We start from the raw sequence: 20,735 nt of genomic DNA on the forward strand, positions 1-20,735 counted from the left end.
TATTATCAATGTTATATCTCTTCTTAAATTCTATGAATCATTTTATTTGCCTAATGATTTGGTTTTATTTGCAAAATTTATTTCAATCACTTTCAAAGATCAATCATAAAAGGATTATCATATGACTGCTTACATTTTTGGTCTTTTTATTCTTTTCTTTTTGTTGTTGTCAAAAAGCGGGAGAAAATATTATTCGTATTTTATTCGTATTTTTGTCCTATTCGTATTCTTGTTTTTTTTTATATTAAAAAAACAATAATAATAATAATATCAATAAGAGATAAAATTGTAGTACAAATCATCCTTATTTTCATATGTTTATCAATTCAGGGGGAGTTTAGGAGATTCTTAGAATTTGAAAATTATACAAATAATAATTATTTTGCCATCATAAAAAAGGGGGAGATTGTTAAGAGAGTTGCTATTTACATGTTTTACCTTCTTGCAACTTGTATAGTTTTGATGATTTTAAATATTATTGTTTTAAGTTTTATTTTTTTCTTAACACTTTTTAAAAGAATTATTTTTGCTCTTGTGTGGACTAACATTTCAGGATAATAGAACTCCAGACTAATAAAGACTTTAAATCAAATTCAACATGAGATAGTTTATAAATTGAAGTTTGTAATTTTTATTTTAATTGAGTTTAAGAAAATATGATTGAAATTGAATAGCTTAACACGTACACACTTGGAGAGATCTTTTAAAAAATCACACTGATCATACAAGACGAACCATATTCGTACGGGATGATCAAGTCAATTAATCCCCTCGGAGAGCAATGGAACGAACAAGAAAAATAGAGAAATTTTTCTAAGTCCAGATCGTACGGACGAAATAGACTGATCGTCCCAGGACGATCTCCTATGGATTCTAAGTTTGAACTGTTCGTACGAACGAAATAAACTAATCATCCCAGGACGATCTCCTCTGGATTCTGAGTTTGAACTGTTCGTACGGATGAAATGGACTAATCATCCCTAGACGATCTCCTCTGGATTCTCACTTTGAATTGTTCATATGGACAAAATGGACTAATTGTCCTTGGATGATCTCCTATGGATTCTCACTTTGAACTATTTGTACGGACGAAATACATCGATCATCATAGGACGATCTTCTCGGGTGAAAATGTTTTGAACTGTTCATACGGACGAACATAAACATTCGTCCCAGGATGAATTGCTCTGTTCTTTCAACGTATGAAATGTCTGCAGTTATTTTTCTGGGTGGCTATAAAATAACTGTTCGTACCAGACGAACCTAGTTCATACGGGACGATGATCGTGTACGAAGTCACCTCATCCCAATACATATAATGAATCGTACGCAACAATTTTGCACTGTTCGTACGTGACGATCTTAAGATCATACGAGATGATCTTACGATCATACGGGACGATCTTACGATCGTACGGGACGATCCTGTTCGTATTGACTTGAAAATCAATAGTTTTTGGATGGTTTTTTGTGTCTTTCATATAAAAGGTCCTTTGTAAACTGTCACTTAATCTTTTCGCCCACTGATCTTCATGTCAACTGAAGGGAGAGTCAAGGAGAAAGTGTTTGAAGGAGGATTCTTACTATTGGAGCATGAAAGATTCACTTGGTACTCAAAGGTAAGAATCTCCACTTGTGAATTATGATTTCTTCACTCTTTTCTCTCGTCCTTCTAGATTTCTTGTGAGAAGATCTGTTAAGGAGATCCAGTTCTCTGCCAACACTTAGATTGTGTGAACAGACGAAGGGTTCTCTACCTACACTTGAAGAGTGTGAACAGCCGAAGGGTTCTCCGCCTACACTAGAAGATTGTGAAAGGACGGACGGTTCTCTGTCAATACTTGGAGAGTGTAAAAGGACGACGGTTCTCTGCTAACACTTAGAGAGTGTAAAAGGAAGACGGTTCTCTACCGCACCGGATAGTGGTGGAAGAGAGTTTTTGTAAATGCTTCTCTACCTTACTGTGGGTGCAAAAGGAGAGTCACTAGTGGTAATAGTGCAATACTCGGAGGGTGCCTCTGGGGAGTGGATGTAGGTCGTGTTTGAACGAACTACTATAAATCTTGTGTCTTTTATTTTTTCCGCTGCTTTTTTGCTTTACTGTTTAAATTGTGGTTGAAAAACTTTTTCTATAAAATTCACTATAGTTATTCTCAGTTTTAATTTTAAAAAGGGGGATAAATTTTTAATTACCAATTCACCCCCCTCTTGGTTAGCCGCTGGGACAAAAGCTTAGGTCTAACAACCTAATTCATATGGAACAAGTTTCAATAAGAAGGGATGTAGTCAGTGTGCGACGGAGGTCATAAAGACCGTTGTCTAATGATGAAGGTTAGAAGGACTGTAATCGGAGGGCGACGTAAGTCAGAAGGGCCGTAGTCGATGAGTGACGTAAGTTGGAAGGATCATTGGCTAACAACGGAGGTCAGAAGGACGACGTTATATAGAAGTCAAACAATTGACAGAAATCTAACATCGAATAGATGTCTGATGAAAGTCCAACAACGGGCAGAAGTCCTACGTCGGGTAGAAATCTAGCGACGATTGGAGGTCCGACGTCGAGTAGAAGTCTAACGTTAGTCGACGACTGGGGAGAACTCCGACGTTAGATGGTATTCGGGCAAAACTCTATAGTCACTTGGAGATCGAGCGGAACTCCGACGTCACTTAGAGGTCGGGCGGAATCCCGGCGTCACTTGGAGTTCGGGTGGAACTTTAGCGTCACTTGAAGGTTGGACTAAACTCCAGCGTCACTTGGAGTTCAGATAGAACTCTGATGTCACTTGGAGGTTGGGCGGAATTCAGACATCACTTGGAGGTCGGGCGGAATTTCGGCGTCACTTGGAGTTCAGCGGAATTCCGGCGTCACTTGAAGGTCGGACGGAACTCCGGCAGTGGTCGAGAAGGAGTTTCTTCCTTCTTATTCTTCTCTTCTCCTCTTCTTTCTTCCTTCTTGCTTGGGTAAATGAGGGGCTATTTCTAGTTTTCTGAGAGTGGCATGACTCGTAAATAGGAGGAGGATCAAGGGCAAATGTAGAGTGGTTTGGATGGACGGCCGATATTGAATCCCTTGATCGTGGACCGTTCGTCAGACAATTGAAAATCTTATTGATATCGGAATTTGATGATATTGGGCTCGTTGGATTTGTCTCGTCGAGCCGCTTGATTTGATTATAAGAATGTCATATTTAGAAATTGTTTGGTAATCCAAATTATGGATTGAACCTTTCAAATGTGCTTCATGTCTTCGATTTGGACCCATTTGGGCTCGGATTGAGTTGAATTTTGTGTCGTTGGGTTCGTATTTCCGAGACGCTCAGTTCGACTATAAGTTTGCTGAAATTAGAGTTCAGATGGTCCCAGATTTATTTTTGAAGTTTCCAACTTGATTTTTCCTCGAGATTCGTGTCCGATCAAGATAATTTTTTAATGATATATCAATAATAATTTCCCTTTATAATAAATATAAGTTTGTAATTAAATTATTTACAGTTAAAAATAATTTTTTGAAATAAAAATAATATTTATATTAAGGTAAACGTAATTTTTTATAAAATATATTTTAAAGACTTATATTTGTATTTATTAATTAAAATAGTTGTTATTATTACATTAGTTTTTTAATGCACTTTGCTTCTCTCTACGAACTTTTATTTTATCCAGTGAACGTACGCTTCTCTACGTTCGGTTCTGGGCAAAAAAGCGCAATACCGAGTACCGAGTTGTACCGAGTTTTTCAAAAAACTCGATATTGCACTGTTTTGATTTAAAACCGAACGTAGAGGAACGTACGTTCACCGGATGTAATAAAAGTTCTCCCTCTACGGCCATGGTACGGATCTGAAAACGGCGTCAGCTCCGTTTCCCGCACTCTCTTCCGGTTAGAAGCGTAGTTTTGCATCACCCCTGGATTGTCGTCCACAGTGCACCTATATCCACCAATTAAAATAAAAAACGTGTATAATTTCTAATGAGGCAACGATATATTTGTCCGCCATAGCACTTTAATTAGTGCCGTGTAGATCGACATAGAAGTCGGTGGCTTGCTCGACCGTTCCACTGAAATCCTAGCTCCACCTCCACCTCCACCTCCACAGCTTCCGTTTATCGTCTCTTTCCACTTATACTTCTCTGTTTTTCAATCCTCCTTTTGACTGCATGTGTGCTTTCCACAAAACCTTGATAAATCCTTGATCCAGCTCTTGAAGATCTAGTTTATAGGGTTCGAGGGGAAAGGAGATAGCATCTTTTGATGTATGGCGTCGGGCCCTCTGTTGAACGGCGGCTGCGATGGCTCCCTTGAGAAGCGGCGGTGGGTGGAGAGCATGGTTTACACCCGAAAAATCCACAACAAAGGCACTAAGACCAGCACAAATCAAAACCCTCAGCCTCCTGTAATCCAGCCCCCTGCTTCCTCGCAAACCCTAGTCACCACCACCGATGACGTCAATTCTTCCTTGCAGCAGCCCCACCCCACTCGTCAGGAGAATCACCGGTCATCGGCACCTCACCAATCGACTACTGCCTCCGACGAAGACGCCTGTAGCCTTAACCACAAGCCCAGTGCCAATCACGACATCTCCAATGGACAGAACCGGCTTGTAACTATCAATCTCGCTTCCCTGACAAAGCATGAATTCCGGGAGCTGCGCAGGAAGCTAAATTACGAGCTTCAGCTGGTGCGTTCCCTTGCTAGGAAACTCGAGGCCCGGAAGCTCCAGTTTTTCGCTTACGGTGCAGGTAAGGCCGCCTCAGCCACTGGGCGCAGCTCTGCCAATGATGTCGGAGCTTCTTTTCCCACTAAAAGAGCTCTGGAAGTCTCAGAGACTGTTTCGGTTGCTGCCCCAACTCAATCATTACGCCCCCAATTAAGTGTCTCAGTTCCAGCTGGAGCTGGTGGTGATAATGGATTTCGTGACACTATGGAGAAGGAGAAGCGAACTCCAAAGGCCAATCAGTACTATAAGAATACAGATTTTCTTCTTGGGAAGGACAAGTTCCCATCACAGGAGTATCACAAGAAGTCCAAGGCGAATGGTAACAAGAATGGCATGCAGTCTGTGGACAGAAAATTTTATGAGCAGGCCTTTAAGAAGTGCGGGGTACTGCTTTCGAAGCTTATGAAGCACAACCATGGCTGGGTTTTTAACAATCCTGTTGATGCCGATTTTCTTGGCCTCACAGATTATCATAAAATTATCAAACATCCAATGGACCTTGGTACTGTGAAGTCCCGGTTGAGCAAAAATTGGTACAAGACTCCTAGGGAGTTTGCTGAGGATGTGAGACTCACCTTCTGCAACGCAATGACTTATAATCCAAAGGGGCAGGATGTTCATATCTTGGCTGAGCAACTTTTGCAGATATTTGAGGAACGGTGGCCTGTAATAGAGGCTGACCTAGCTTACTTTCATTATCCTCCATCACTGAACAGGCCTCCACCTGTTGACATGAGGAAGACTCTAGAGAGGTCAGATTCAACTGTTCATCACACGGGTGTAGATTTAAAAAAGAAAATGATGAATCACTTAACAGACATTGGGCTACCTCCAGCATCGAAAAAGCCTAAGGCTAAGGATCCAAATAAACGGGACATGACCTTTGATGAGAAGCAGAGGCTGAGCGATAACCTGCAAAAACTTCCGTCTGAAAAGTTGGATATAGTTGTGCAGATAATTAGGAAAAGGAACTTCTCAGTAAGCCAACATGATGATGAGATTGAGGTGGACATTGACAGTGTGGACATTGAGACTCTTTGGGAGCTTGATAGGTTTGTAACCAACTATAAAAAGAGTCTGAGCAAGAATAAAAGGAAGGCAGCACTTGCCATTCTTGCAAGGGCAGAATACGAGCAGCATGCCCAAGACATGGATCAAAGAATGGTATGTATTATGTTTTATATTGTAGTAATTTGATCCATCTTAAACAACTTTTTCCCTTTTTCAGATGTCTGATGCTGCTCTTCCAGAGTCACTGAAGGAAAGTAAAACAGGTAACATTATAATTATTAGCTTTTTCTTTTTCATATTAGCCAAGCTAACCCTTTGCTCATGTGTTGAAAATAGGCCCAGTTTCTAAAGGCATTGCTTCATCAACAGGTGGAGCAATTGTGGAGATTGAAAGTAGATCAAGTAGTTCAAGTAGCTCCAGCAGTGATTCTGGTTCAACGTCCAGTGGTATATGCTTGTTATTGATGTTTTTTTTTTCTGCAATTTTCATACATAATATATAATCTATTGCATATTTCCATCACATTGTCCATTCAAACTTTAGGCCTTTGATATATCTAGCTTGTTTTTTTGTCATTTAAATGCATACCAAATTTCTTATGGATTTTCATATCTAACATCTATATCTTTATATTTATTTATATAATACTCTAGTTTCTAAATCACATCAAAATATATACATGAAAAATTATATTTCACTTTAAATAAGTTAATATTATTGATATTTTTAATATATAGAATGTAAATACAAAGATTTAGGTGTTATACATAAAATACATTAGCATTTTGTGGTATACATATAAATCCCCTTTTTTTTAAATTAGTATGCTTAAATCATTTCCTTGAAGGAAACTTACACTTAAGTGATTGTGCAGATTCAGATAGCGACAGTTCTTCTGGGTTTGAATCTGATGTTGCACAGTAACCTGGAGCATAAAATAATGTAATGCAGGTAAACATTTGATTTCTTTGAATTTATTATCTATATTCACACTCAAATTTTGAACCATTGAAGTCATGTTGTGGGGTTTAAGACCTGTCAGTCCATCTTTTTTGGTGGATGTGTTGACATTTGCTATATTTTTGTTAAATTGGGGCTGCTGCCTTAGATGGTTATAATTTCATCTAAACATAACATCATCTCAGCAGTAAAAATGTAAACTGTTTTGCCGGCAGAGGATGGAATTTACTGATTATTGTCTGTAGTAGTTCTAAGAGAATATTCTGCAATATTGCTGCTGATGTCTACATTTTATAGCCATCTCAATGTTGTTTTGCTGATATCATTAGTAACCGTGCTTGTTGGTGTCTGCATTTGATAGCCATTTTGTTTCGCTGATAACATTAATACCCATTTGGAGGCCCTTTGAAGTAATTGAGGACGTACTTGTAAGTTAGTTAACGTGGATGAAAGTTTTGTTTTTTGTGGTTTACTTAAGATTGGAGGAGATGGCATTTTTAGAATTCTATTTTCTTGTTTGTGTTAAGTTAATGAAAGACTCCGTGTACATTATTTTCTGTAATCTTACTGGTTTGTGTTAGTATTTTCTAGAGTAGCAAAATCTTTTTCTTTATTTGGGCTTATTGGAAAATTCTACTTATGATATTAGTTTGTTCTCTCTTACCTTCAATATTAGCAAAATCTTTGCCTATTCAATTTAGTTAGTCTCAATCACTTGTCTTCTGTATCATAACATAAGATCCGTTTACATGTTCCCAACTAGTGAATACATGAAAAGAAATTTTGGTAAATGTTTTTGTCTTCTCAGCGTTTTAAATGTCTTTTTTTTTTTTTATCTTTATAATTTTTAGTTTGGAGCATTGGAAATGAAACTAATGTCTTGCTGTGTTTCTTTGATGTTTTTGTATGCAAACCATGAAGTTGGGATAGCGACAAAAGTTAAAAAAACATGTTCTTGATAAGTGAATGAGAATGAGAAGAGCATGTTTTTGAAGTCCTTGTAATTTTTATAAACTGTTAAAAAAAATATTGAAATTTGTTATTATTATGGCGCATTGTTACAGGTTTATTCTACCTAATATTCACAATTTTTTGATTATCCAAAATGCTGTGTTGTGTTTGCATAAGTTAATAGATGTTATAACAAAATTTTAAACTATTTTGATAACTTATTAAACTCTGAATCATCATTGGTTACAACTCCTTTCAGAATCATTAGTAAATAGTCTTTCTTTTTGATGAGGATATCAATAGGAGATTCTGATGCGAGGAGGCATCAGAGATCTATGGATACTCTCGCATCTTTTTTATTTATGATTGATGCATTATAATTTTATTATTATTAGTGTCCTTTTTTGTTTTTGCCCTCATTTGAGGGACTAGATGCATGTAATCCCAAGGGGGTAGTTTGGTCTTTTGTTTCGTTCTTGTATGAGAGCCTATTTATAGCCTTCTTTTCCCTCTTAGGAGGATGATGAATGATAATAAAAAAAATTCCTGCACATGTGTTATGTGGAGAGTTGTGAGAGTTCTAGGAGAGAAATTTGGTGAAGTCCCTTGGACCAAATGCAGGAGAAGTCTGGATTCATGGTTCTATCAAATTTCTTTGAGTTTTCTCCTTCTTCTTTCTTCTTCAGGCTGCCGGCCTTAGCTCCCTCCCCTCCCACACCACCGTCCTTCACGGCACCCCATTCCAAGCCGCCGGTGATGCAGAACTACAATGCTTTTAAATGAATGCGTTAAGAACTCGCATGATTTTGAACAGAACAAGATTAATTAAGACTATTAGCTATTTAAAACGAAAAGAGAAAACGTAAGAGTGGTCACTACGTTTAGGCCAAATTACATAATAAGCGCTTGAATAATCACAACAATAAAGAACTTCAACAACATGCGAACTAAGTAGTTTTCAACAAAAATCTCTAATCTAACAATAAGATAGCAACATAGAAAGTACACTCATTTCTATGTTACTAAGCAGCGAAGCATGGCTCCTTGTGACTTGTCACCACCTACAAGATTAGTGGATTAGGAAATTAAATGAAAAGGGGAAGAAATTTACCCTTGGGATGGTCTGGAAACGATTTGCCATTGGACGTTGGAAAGTTGCTCGTCAATGGCCTCCAAAAGCGTGAATATGATGCAGTCCACGTATTCTTCAATGGAACGATCAACTTCCGGGTCGAAATCGAAGGTAGAGTGGAGGATGTTGACGTTGCCTTGTTCGTCATAAGCGAATCCGTAGGCAAGCTCTGGATCAACCATTCATGGATTTTGAAAGAATGGTGTATAGACGAAGGTCAATGTTGATTCCCTTCTAGACTTCTCAATGGAGAAAGAAGTTTCTCTCTAGACTTTAAGTAGAGAAAAGGGGAGGTGGCTTTCCTTTCGCCGAGTAGGGAGGGGGCAAGCATGGGAAAGAAGGTCCCCTGATAAGCACCAAGGATGTGCGAGAGCCGCCCATCAAGAGGATGAGGTTAGAGGTGGCTGTCCTTGCTCTCCTTAAAAAGCCTATTATGAAGAAGCCTACTACGATTTAGAAGACGCAGGCTCCTTTGAAGGGGAATGGTGCGACTAACACCCCAACGATGAAGATAACCAAAATTCATTCTCTTATTCCTAGCAAGGGTCATGTATGAGGTGGTGGCCAAGAAGTGAGGAAAGGAAATAGGTTACTCCCCGCCATTGGCGACAATGCCAGGTAGGGGCAAGCATGTTATCTTAGAGGTTGAGGAGGGAATTGAAGAGGAGTTGAGCTACTTCTCTGATCTCTCTCTTAGAAAAAGAGGGACTCAGTGAACGAGGGCAGCAACACCACCCCCTTCCCAGGAAAGTGTTTTGACTAGGGGCGTTTTATCTTCTCGAGGTTATTGGAGGCAGACCTCAAGGCATTCTTCAAAGGTGAGCTTGGCTTCAGAACTATAAACTCTATGGAAATGCCTGGTAAACCACCTTTGCATTAGTGCAATAGTGGCGAGCTACTGCGAGGGTTGCCTTCTGAAGGCTTACGCTTTTGTTTAGGGCTACTTGAAAGAGGAGAGTTTGGGGAGCCTTGCTATTAAGGATAATGATGGAATTGGGCAAAGAAAAGAGTGCTTGACCGGAACAACGTAAAACAACTCAACTCCTTTCCCCATATTTATTTTGTTCTTGCTTCGTCTTATCTGTAGAAGCAGAAGCAGAATCATATGCGGTCTATAATTTGAATATGCGCGGGATGCGATCATGAATTTTTTACTGTTGGCAGATGCCAATGTCCCAATGTGGAACCTGCTAAATCATATACATTTTGTGGATAGGTGTCATGCACTCAACAACCTATGAGCTAGATCGGATAGTCAAAATAATAAAAAAATATAAGTTGTTGGCCTGGTCGTTAGTACCTTGCCCTTTTGTGCTTTCTTAATATCCTTGTCTGAAGAGTTTCACCATAGAATTCCTAGCTTGAACTTCGTGATGGGACCAAAAAGAATTGAAAGAGTACCTTGCAGGGCTGAGAACCTTTGACTGGTGTAAACTCTTGTCGCACTAAACTTATTCAAGTTTGAACTCAAGCATGAAAATTCCTCACAATCGCTCCTTGTGATGCAATGGAAACATGTTAATTAGGATCTCAAGATGCAACAACACCTATAATGCAAAGAATTTTTGACTTGCATCACAAATTCTTCTTCTTCCTCATTCTTATTTTTGTTTTCATGAATGAATAGCAAACTCAATTATTTAAGGGCAAAAATGTAGCACGGCCACAAATGAATAAATGAGTAATCCAATTATCAATGAGTAATTAAATAACTCGGCCACAAATGAATAAGCAAGCAAGTCGGCCGTTAAATGAATAAGTAACTTGGTCATTAGATGAAAGCATAATTATGAAGGACTTTTCTAAATGAATTAAAGGAGATTGCCATTGTATAATTCTATAAACTTTAATTCGGTGGAAGAATAACTCGGTAGATAATGCCTTGGTGAGTTAGGGTAACACTTGATTGTCTAGTACACAACAACAATTAGAAGTCTTTATCTCATTACGTTGGGTTGGTCATATGAATCCTTTTTCAATATTGTGTTTTATTAAGAGTCAAATTCTCACTTAGACTCACTAGTAACCATTGAAATTGCTTTCAAAATATTCTAAGCCTGGGGCTCCTCATCAATCTCACAGTATTGAATCCTATTTTAACTGTCTCGACATTTAATAAATGTATTTGTTGTGTGAGATTGGTCTTTTTGTTGATTGAATCCAATGTAAGTGGACTAGCCATCTTTTGCGTTAATAAAAAGTTGACTATTAAGACTGTGATGACTATTCAATCATTGTAGGGGTTTCCTCTAGCAGGTCTATTTGTTTTGCAAAATATGATGGGTGATGTCCATCATGGGTGCTTATGAGGTGGACATTGAATTGACTTCTCCTACCTTCAATTTCTTAGTCACTACCTGGGAGTCAGCTCACTCGCCCCTTAGGGTGTTGGGCCGCACTCTTGTTATGTGAATGGTGCGCGTTGGAATGAGATCATTCATGTTGCTTTCCATTGGGGCTTTGCCTGAGCATCGACCAGACTTGACAAGCACAAACTCCTTCAACTTTTCAGCCTTGATGAGGTCTTCAACTAACCCTTTGAAGTGTCATAGTGGTGTAAAAGTGACATAGTTACAGGTGTGGTGTGTACCGTTGTGATAAGGGCAAGTGGCTAACCTCGGCGTGAGTGGACCAACAATCATGAGCGACCTAGCTTGCAATGGTAATCTTTGAAGTTTTATGCCGAGTTTGTAGCGAAAAGAACCTTCCCTTAGTATTTGAGTTAAAGAAGCTTGGCAACTGCCGGTACCAAGTCTTTCACCTCTGATATCTCTCTCTAAAACCTTACAATAAAGCTCCTTATTAACTCTCCTGGTTCTTACCTTATTTTGAGAAGCGCTTGTGACAGTTTCTAGGCGTTGATAAGCGAAGTTACATACATCTTGAATTTTGAGGAGATGACTCCAATTGGACGGTGGGTAAATCCTCTAAATTCATACTCCTTGAGGGTTTTGAAGAATAAACAACATTTTAGAGTATCATCGATGTCTAGTAGCAATGTCATTGACTCAAAGGTGGCTACGTGGTCCACTCGATTAGTCCTACCCTTATAAACTCCAGTGTGGCACTATAAACTTCGGAGGCAGCTTCGCTTATGCGATCTCGCTAGAGAAAGTGTTCATCAATTCGGGTTTAATTTCTCTAGTGTGCTAAGGAGGTGGATTGTATTCTTTATCACTCTTCACCGTGTGAGTAGGGTCTGGAATAGGTGTTGAGGTCAGTGCTGTACTATCCAAGCCTTCTATAGTGAATTGCCAAGTTAGATGACCCTTTTGGGGTGCTCTCTCTCTGCGTGTGCTTAGGAATTCTTGCTTGGATGTCTTCGATCATTTTTATCAATTTCTCTTTCGTTTCCTTGAGATCGCAACGAGTAAGTGTAGTTTGTATTCTCCATGTTTAGTAAGGGTTCGCGGTGAGTCTGCTTGTCAATATGTTCTTGTCTTTTAGTCACTGACATCAATCCATGCTTGTCGCACCTTTCAGGATGTTGGATATATAAGTTTGTTTGTGGATGACACTCCTTACTAATATGTGAGCTCTATGGGTATGACATGAAAACTTGTGTGAGAATGGAGAGAAAGAGAGGGGGGAAACTATGTAGAGAATAATCTACTAGCTTAAATATCATTAGACATGTGGTTCACCTTGGCTAACTTGATAGGTGATTGTATCTCTTAGTCTTATTTCTATATCTCGGGGAGAGTTTCATAGCATCGAGTGTGCAAGTGCGAGTATTATAGGCATGTCTGCTGGTGAATGCTGAGCTAAGTGGGTTGTGATTGACGAGCATCCAAAAGCTGTTAGCAACCTTTGTTGGTGCTATGGATGTTGAGTGGTATGCAAGTATGCTTGAGTTATGGGAATGGTAGGCCCTGCGGTCGGCTGATTGTGATGGGGCAAGCTGGAACCCTCTTGAAAAGGTAGTTTCTTGTGGATGAGATGATGAGCACGGTATGCGATGCCCCTTCATAGATAGCGAAGAGTGACTTTGGTGCTAGTTCTCGCTGGAGGGTGAGTGATGAATTAAGTGGTCTGCGAGAACCTTTGACTGCTCTTGTGAGGGACGAGTCTCCTTCAGGTGTTTGGTCGAGTTAGGTCTTGGATGCCCTTAGGCAAGTTCTCCTTGTTAGGTTCATGTAGTACGAGCTCACAAGCTATATGACCTATTGACTACATGTTGGATACTTAAAAAGGCATATGCGAGTGTATATATAACCTATGGTTCGCTTGATCTCTTCCTGTGCTGGCAGACTTGAAGATCTGCATCAAGAAGCTACTAATTACAACCATGGGTGCCTTGGTTCTTTGTTGGGATCTTGGAGTAGGCAGTCTCTGCCGGGATCATTGTCCTGTAAAAGTTGTAGGAGATAATTGTGGCTTCAACAGATTATTGAGCTTTCTTTTTGTCCCGTTATATGGGTTTTAACAGGCTAAACGAGCTGCCCATTAGATATGCGGCTATCTATTTTAAAATTTCACAAGCCCATTAATTAATGGCTATGTTTGGTCTGAAGGAATTGGTAGAATGTAAATTCATAGGTAATCATTTTTACTTGGAAAATGTTGAAAAAAGTCTACCCGATTTTAATGAATAATTGGAAGAAAATTTGATTACTCATTAGTCAAGCAGCTGTATTAACTACTGTTGTACTATTGCAGATGTATCATAGGAGATGACGAAGTAGGGATTGCAGATCTTTATGAATATTGACACTTGGTTTGAGTTCTGTGTTCGGGATCAGATGCTAATTTCTTAACTGCGCTTGCTGGTTTGCTTCTGATGTATTAAATTTCGCTGCTGCTGACACGATGTACATTTAGGATCTGAGTAGTTGATTCGTGGGTCTGCTTCTACTTATTAGATGTAGGTTTTTTGTTTTGTATATTTTTTGTGCTGCTCTCCGGTTATTATCTTTTGGATTTAAGATGCATGGAGGGCAAGCCTGTTGAACGTCCAAATTTTTTTCACTTTTATAGTTTTCCCATTTATGTTTATTGCGAAACAACGAAAGCTACTTTTTTGTGTGTTTTTGTTAAATTCAAAAAAACGTTGGGCGATAAGGCAATTATGCAAGATTTATTGTAATTTTTTAAAATGTTTCATTATTTATAAAATCGCTTTATTGATATATATTATGTAAAGTGATTGAATTTCATTTTCAATTACGGGATTAGTATCCGAAACTTCTATTTCGCAGAATTTTTTCTCAAGAGTCATCTGTGAAATCGACTACCTTAACCACATTCTCTTATATAGATCTGAACTGAGGCGATTAAATATCTACTGAAGGATGGTATGTATTAGACCTGTCAATATTGGACCCGACCCGAACCCGACCCGGAATTTTCGGGTTTGGGTTGACCCGAACCCGAAGCGGGTCGGGTTCGGGTCCGGAAAACCGACCCGTTTGCAAAACCGGGTCGGGTCAACCCGAACCCGAATAATACCGGGTCAGTTTTGGGTTCGGGTCAACCCGACCCGTAACCCGAAATTGACAGGTCTAGTATGTATAGTGGAGTTTAGACATGATATAAGATGTGTGAGATTCAGGAAACAGGCATGATTAGAATATAAGTTCAGCAGTAGTGGATATAAGTCTGATTAGAATATAAGCTGACTATCTCAAAGAGCATTAGGTGTAGGTGAAATTTAGATGTAAGTTTAGCAAGATTAGGAGATTTGAGTCAAGGAGAAGATTAAGGCTTTGTTTGGGACGGCTTTTTTACTGCTTTAAGAAAATGTGAACATAAAGAGGTCAAGAACAGAAAGGGACGGCTTTCTCAAAGCAACTTTTTAACATAATCAAATTAAAATTTTAGTATTAGAAAGTTGCTTTAAGAAGCAGTAAAAAAGCCGTCCCAAACGATGCCTAAATCGGGTGAATCACGGGCTACATGGGTTAACTACTGTAGATGTGAATTCTTTCATGCTTGAGTAGGTTATTAAGTTTTATTAAATGTTTGCTGAATGGTTAAATTTTATGGTACAGAATAAATCATTGTGGTTATAGGTTGTCTTGAGAAGTAGAATCCTTTGGAGAGATAAGAATGAGAGAGGCACAAAGAAACATGAGAAGGTTAAGTCCCAACGTGTTTGAAGGAGGGCTAGATGAACATATATGATGTTCGGCCTATATGATACTGAATAAGTGCATGTGCACTGATGCAAGAAGAGCTTTCTAATGGGGTAATGGTATGTTGTTTCTATATGTATAAATTTAACCAAATGTGATATGTGATAGAGATGAGAAACGAAGGAGACAGACAAGAAGAGGAAACAGAGCAAGCAGGAGAAAAGATGAAAATTATTATTATGTAATTAGTTAATGTGTACAGAATGCTATATATAAAGAATACAAGGGTAAACTGGTAATAATCTAAAATATGATACTTGTTCGTTTAGATCTCCCCTCAAATTAATCATTCTTTGAACGAATGGTTAATTTGCGACGAAGAATATCAAAGCGAACAGCTGAGAAAGATTTAGTGAGAATGTCGGCAATTTGTTGTTCCGACGGTATATGGGTGAGAGAAATAGCTCCTGTCTTTAGGTGTTGACGGATGAACTGGTAGTCGATTTCAATGTGCTTGGTCCTGGCGTGGAAGACGGGGTTCTGAGCAAGAGCAAGCGCTGATGTGTTATCGCAGTGAATTATGGTAGGAGAAGGCTGCGGAATATCAAGCTCCGCGAGAAGACGACGTAACCAGATAACGTCGGAGGTGGCAGCCGAGAGTGCCCGATATTCGGCCTCGGTAGAGGACTTTGCGACCGTGACTTGTTTCTTGACGGACCAAGATATGAGGTTTGGTCCCAAGAAGGAGCAGAACCCGAAAACTGATTTCCGGTCGGAAGAGTCGGACGCCCAATCGGCGTCAGCATATGTCCGTAAGGTGAGATCCCCTGTGGTTAGCGGAAGTCCAAATGAGAGGGTACCTTTGACATATCGGAGTAGTCGTTTGAGAGCCTGAAAGTGTTGAGTGGTCAGTTGGTGCATATGTTGGCAAACTTGGTTCGTAGCAAAAGCGATGTCCGGCCTGGTGATGGATAGATATTGTAGAGAGCCAGCTAATCGTCGGTACAGGGTCGGATCGTGAAACGGCTGGCTGGGTGAAGCGGTATGTCTTGATTTGGGAGAGATCGGTGTGACTGCAGGTTTGCAGTCAGTGAGCCCTGCATCTTTGAGCAGTCGTTCGGCGTAATGTTGCTGTGAGAGAAAGAGACCGAAGGGTTGCTGGAGTATTTGAATTCCTAGAAACAGTGAGAGCTGGCTGGTCTGTTTGAGGGAAAACTGAGAATGCAGTTTGGATAGTAGAGCAGTGATGGCCGCCGAGTTATTTCCTGTAATTAAAATGTCGTCGACGTAAATTAAGAAGAAAATTTGTATATGATTCAATTGATAAGATAAAAGAGATGGGTCGGAGCGAGTAAACCTGAATCCTTGTGTTTGTAGGAATGAGGTAAGTTTTTCAAACCATTGTCTCGGTGCTTGCTTGAGACCGTAGAGAGATTTACGTAGTTTGCAGACCGAGGAAGGTGAAGCAGCGTCGATGAAGCCCGGCGGCTGTCGCATGTAGATGTCTTCGGTAAGATCGCCATGGAGGAAGGCATTCAAGACGTCTAGTTGGATTAATTGCCACTGTCGGTTGACGGCCAGAGTAAGGAGGATGCGAATTGTGGTCATTTTTGCGACGGGGCTGAACGTCTCTTTGTAGTTAATACCGTATTGCTGATCATAGCCTTGTGCGACAAGTCTTGCTTTATATTTGTCGACAGAGCCGTTGGGAAGAAGTTTGATTTTGAATGTCCATTTGCACCCAAGAATGGGTGTATTGGCCGGTGGTTGAATGAGTGTCCAAGTAGTCTGTTTCTGAAGTGCGTGAAACTCGTCAGACATTGCTTGACGCCAGTGAGGTTGCTTGACGGCCTGAGCGTAGGTGTTCGGGGTCGAGTTGTGAGGAGTGATGGTTAGTAGAGACATGATTTGTTTTGGTTTGGTAATTCCAGATTTTAGTCTGGTTTGCATGGGATGGGACGGTTGGGTCGTGTTGTTCTGAATGGGTGGTAAGGAAAGAGCTGTATTATGAGAGGGAGCCTCTGTGTTTTGTGAAGATGGGTGAGCAGACTGGTTGCTGGAGTGGGAAGATAGAGTTGGGCAAGTCGTAGTTGATGGCATTTGTTTGGTTATGAGAGATGGCGGGACAAGCAGAGAGGGAGGTGTGTATTGAACCGATGGTGAGAGAGTCGGATTTAGTGCGTTGTGGAGAGTTTTGTAGGGAAAATTAGTTTCGTTAAATGTGACATGGCGGGAGATATAAATTCTATTAGATCGGATGTCCAGACATTTATAACCCTTGTGAAAGGGGGAATACCCAATGAATACGCATTCTTGGGAACGCGGCGAAAGTTTGTTAGCGGCGTAGGGTCGTAGCCATGGAAAACACTGGCACCCGAAGGTGCGAAGCTAAGTGTAAGTCGGAGGATAGCCGTGAAGACGATGGAAGGGAATTTGATTGTTGATGGATGCTGAGGGTAGCCGGTTAACAAGATAGTTGGCCGTGGAGATGGCTTCAGCCCACAGAGTATCGGGTAAATGTGCAGCGTGTAACAATGTGCGAGCGAGGTCCAATAGATGTCGGTGCTTTCGTTCTGCAATCCCATTCTGTTCCGGCGTGTGAGGACAGCTGAGTTGTCTTTGGATGCCGTGTTGCTGTAGAAATGCCGAAAACTCATGGCTTGTAAACTCACCGCCTCCGTCTGATCGAAAAGCCTTCGGTGTGGTATGGAACTGGGTTTGTACGTGTTGCTGGAATAGTTTGAATTTGGAGAAGGTTTCCTGTTTCGTTTTCATGAGATACATCCACGAAAAGCATGCAAAATCGTCTATAAAAACTACATAATAACGAAAACCTTCTGAAGAGTAAACGGGGGCAGGACCCCAGACGTCAGAGTGTATAAGATCGAAAGCGGCGGAAGAAGTGGAAACATTTTTATTAAACGAAAGTTTGTGACATTTTGCCACTGTACAAGATTTGCAGAAAAAATTATTAGAAATTTTGGTGAGATCGGGAATTAAAGAAACAAGTTCTTTGAGCAGCCGGTGATGCGGGTGGCCTAAGTGACCGTGCCATAGCGACTCTTGATTTTTGCTGGCGTGGAGAGCTGTGGGCGTGGCTTTGGCGGAGGGACGAAGTTGGTACAAGCCATTATGAAGAGGTCCATGAAGAAGAAGACGGCGGTCCTTGCGATCCTTAATTTTGAATCCATTAGCATTAAAACTCACAGAAACCGGATTATCAGTGGTTAATTTGGAGACAGATAACAAATTATGAGAAATATGTGGAACGTGTAAAAGATTACGTAAATTCAGCTTACGGGGAGTTTCGGGGAGCGGAAGAAGTCCCTGGCCGGAGTGAGCGACCGGAAGTTGCGACCCGTTAGCAATGGAAACACCGTCTGAACCGTGATATGGTGTCTGATATTGTAGATTGTTCAAGTCGGGAGTGAGATGGTTGGAGGCGCCCGAATCAATGATCCAATCTTGGGAGGTAGTCGAAGTCGGTTGTGCAAGCAGAGCTGAAATGGATCGTGGATTGGTCGGAGCAAACCTTGGGTTCGAACGGTGCCAGCAGTTAAGTGCTATGTGACCGACTTTATTACAGATCTGACAAATAGGTAGAGTGATGTTCGGAGAGGCAGTGCTTTGCGCATTCGAAATGGTGCTGGGTTGAGGCGGAGTGTTTCCCGTGTTTATCGTGCGGTTCTTGCTAAATCTTCGCGGAGGACGATTGCGGGACTGATTTGAAGACATGGCATGGAGAGTTGTAGCGCCGGATGCCGTTGAATTTTCTCTGGATAATTCTTGATGAACGTTAATCTCTTCACTGCAAAGAAGAGAATAAAGGTTATCAAGATCCATAGGGAGCGGGGAGGTGCGGATGGCAGCTTTGAACGAAGTGTCGACGTGAGATCCGGATGCCGCAATGTTGTCGACTATGGATTTGACGTGGTTGAGATACTGCCGCATGGTCAGGTTTTGCATTTGGACATGGTGAAGCTCGTTCTTGTGCTGAATGACGCGCGATCGACAGGTAGGTTGAAGGCGTCTTTCAAGAACGAGCCACACGTCGTGAGCGGTAGTGCAAGAAATGACGTAGGGAAGGATGGGTGGGGAGATTGTCGAAAAGAGGGCGGAGAGGAGATTGTTGTCGGCTAAATGCCAACGTTGGTACTCCGGAGAAGAGGCGTCGGATGGGCAGGTAATGGTGCCGGTGAGATGTCCTGCATAGCCGTTGGCCGTGAATTGTTGGAGAAGTTGAATGCGCCAAATCGCATAATTCTCGTTGGTGAGGGCATTGGGAACAAGGTTCTTGATATTGGATATGAGAAACTTGAGTTGTGGAGGGATGTGGATCTCTGTATTGTTACCGGAGAGGGCGGCGGAGGAGGGAGGGTGTGAATTCGCCGATTCTTGATCTCCCATTGTTTGACTCATGATACCATGATAGAGATGAGAAACGAAGGAGACGCACAAGAAGAGGAAACATAGCAAGCAGGAGAAAAGATGAAAATTATTATTATGTAATTAGTTAATGTGTACAGAATGCTATATATAAAGAATACAAGGGTAAACTGGTAATAATCTAAAATATGATACTTGTTCCTTTACAAAGCCGCCCTTTTTATGCTCTTGATTATAAGTTTATAATTTATTTCAAATTAATTATAATTTTATTTGACCATTTTATCCTCCGAGTCTCAATTTTTGGTTCTGCTACTACGTTTTTTCTTCCAGCCCACCTGCAATTTGTGATATTTGATAATTAAATTTAATTGGGGCTCTTAATTAATAAAAAGACAAATAAACTTAGAAAAGCAAGCTCAAATGAATGATTGTCGTCATGAAGGTGCGTGTCACTAAGTCCTAGGGGCGCAAACGAGTCGAGTCGAGTTTGAGTTAGAGGATATTGGAGCCTGGTACGATTGGCAAATTCCTGGCTCGAACTCGAGTAGAGCTCGAGCTCGACTTGCCAGGGAAAATAGCACGTCGAGTTCGAGCTCCAATCCCACGTCCCGCGTCTGCGGATTCATTTTCCCGCCTGCTTTCAGAATTCTCGTCTTCTCACCTTCTGTCCGCCCGCGGTTCCATTTTGTCATTCCGCCATCGCGTCCAAGCTCCAATTCTGCATCTTGCATCAAGTCCGAGTTTCGATCCCACGTCCCATATCGATCTCATGTTCCGTTGTTCCGCTTCCGAGTCCAAGGTCTGCGAGCTGCTGACGAGTAGTCAATTTGAGCAGAGGGATGTTCAATCTTCAGCTCGATAATCCTGTTGAGCTCGAAATCCTATTCGAGCTCGTCTCACGACCTTGATAAACTTGACTCTTGAGCCGGTTATTGAGCCCGAGCTGACTCGTGAGTCAGCTTGACTCGATCGCATCACTACTCAGTCCCCACCGCCCATGACTTCGATAAGTTTCTCAATAATATTTTGTTATTTCTTATTTCAAAAATCTGGCGACGTCATGCTTCAAATTAGATTGCGACACATTATTTGGCCCGAGGAGCCAATAAGAGAAACGAAGCTCCATCGAAAACTCCAGGCGCAGGTCAATTTTTCGCGTATCCACTTGCCTTAAAAATTAATTTTATCTTAATAGTACTACATTTATTATTATTTTTTTTACAAAGGAATTTTATTACAACAAAAAAGGACGATTAGAATCATAAGCAGAATGAAATAAAAACCTAATACAATGAGAGAAAATAATTAAAAAGGTCAAAAGGCTAAACTAGGTAGCAAAGGCCAACAGGCTCATTAATTGGCAAAGACTTCCAACCATTCTGAAGCTAGGAATGGACCATTCAGAGGAGGGAAAGAGCAAAACATCATCAACAAGCCAAAACATCACCACCTTGGAGAGCTCCAAAAAATACCACCAAAGGTTGCCGACGAACCACAGA

General features: G+C 40.7%; 1 protein-coding gene across 3 annotated transcripts; it reads left to right on the top strand.

Moving 5' to 3' along the window:
* Window positions 1-4,002: 4,002 nt before the first annotated feature.
* Window positions 4,003-13,859, top strand: LOC110108247 (transcription factor GTE4). 3 transcript variants are annotated; one of them, XM_020838809.2, is made up of 5 exons: window positions 4,004-5,882; window positions 5,947-5,992; window positions 6,066-6,176; window positions 6,605-6,681; window positions 13,433-13,859. In XM_020838809.2, the coding sequence occupies exons 1-4, from the start codon at window positions 4,257-4,259 to the stop codon at window positions 6,652-6,654; spliced, it is 1,833 nt and encodes a 610-aa protein (XP_020694468.1). In that variant the 5' UTR covers window positions 4,004-4,256; the 3' UTR covers window positions 6,655-6,681; window positions 13,433-13,859. The 3 variants fall into 3 exon arrangements, with proteins under 3 accessions (XP_020694469.1, XP_020694468.1, XP_020694467.1); XM_020838810.2 differs by lacking the exon at window positions 13,433-13,859 and having other exon boundaries at window positions 4,003-5,882; window positions 6,099-6,176; window positions 6,605-7,015; XM_020838808.2 differs by lacking the exon at window positions 13,433-13,859 and having other exon boundaries at window positions 6,605-7,015.
* The last annotated feature ends 6,876 nt before the right edge of the window (window positions 13,860-20,735 follow it).

The sequence above is a fragment of the Dendrobium catenatum genome, unplaced genomic scaffold, assembly GCF_001605985.2.
Source record: "Dendrobium catenatum unplaced genomic scaffold, ASM160598v2 fragScaff_scaffold_157, whole genome shotgun sequence".
Classification (NCBI taxonomy): domain Eukaryota; kingdom Viridiplantae; phylum Streptophyta; class Magnoliopsida; order Asparagales; family Orchidaceae; genus Dendrobium; species Dendrobium catenatum.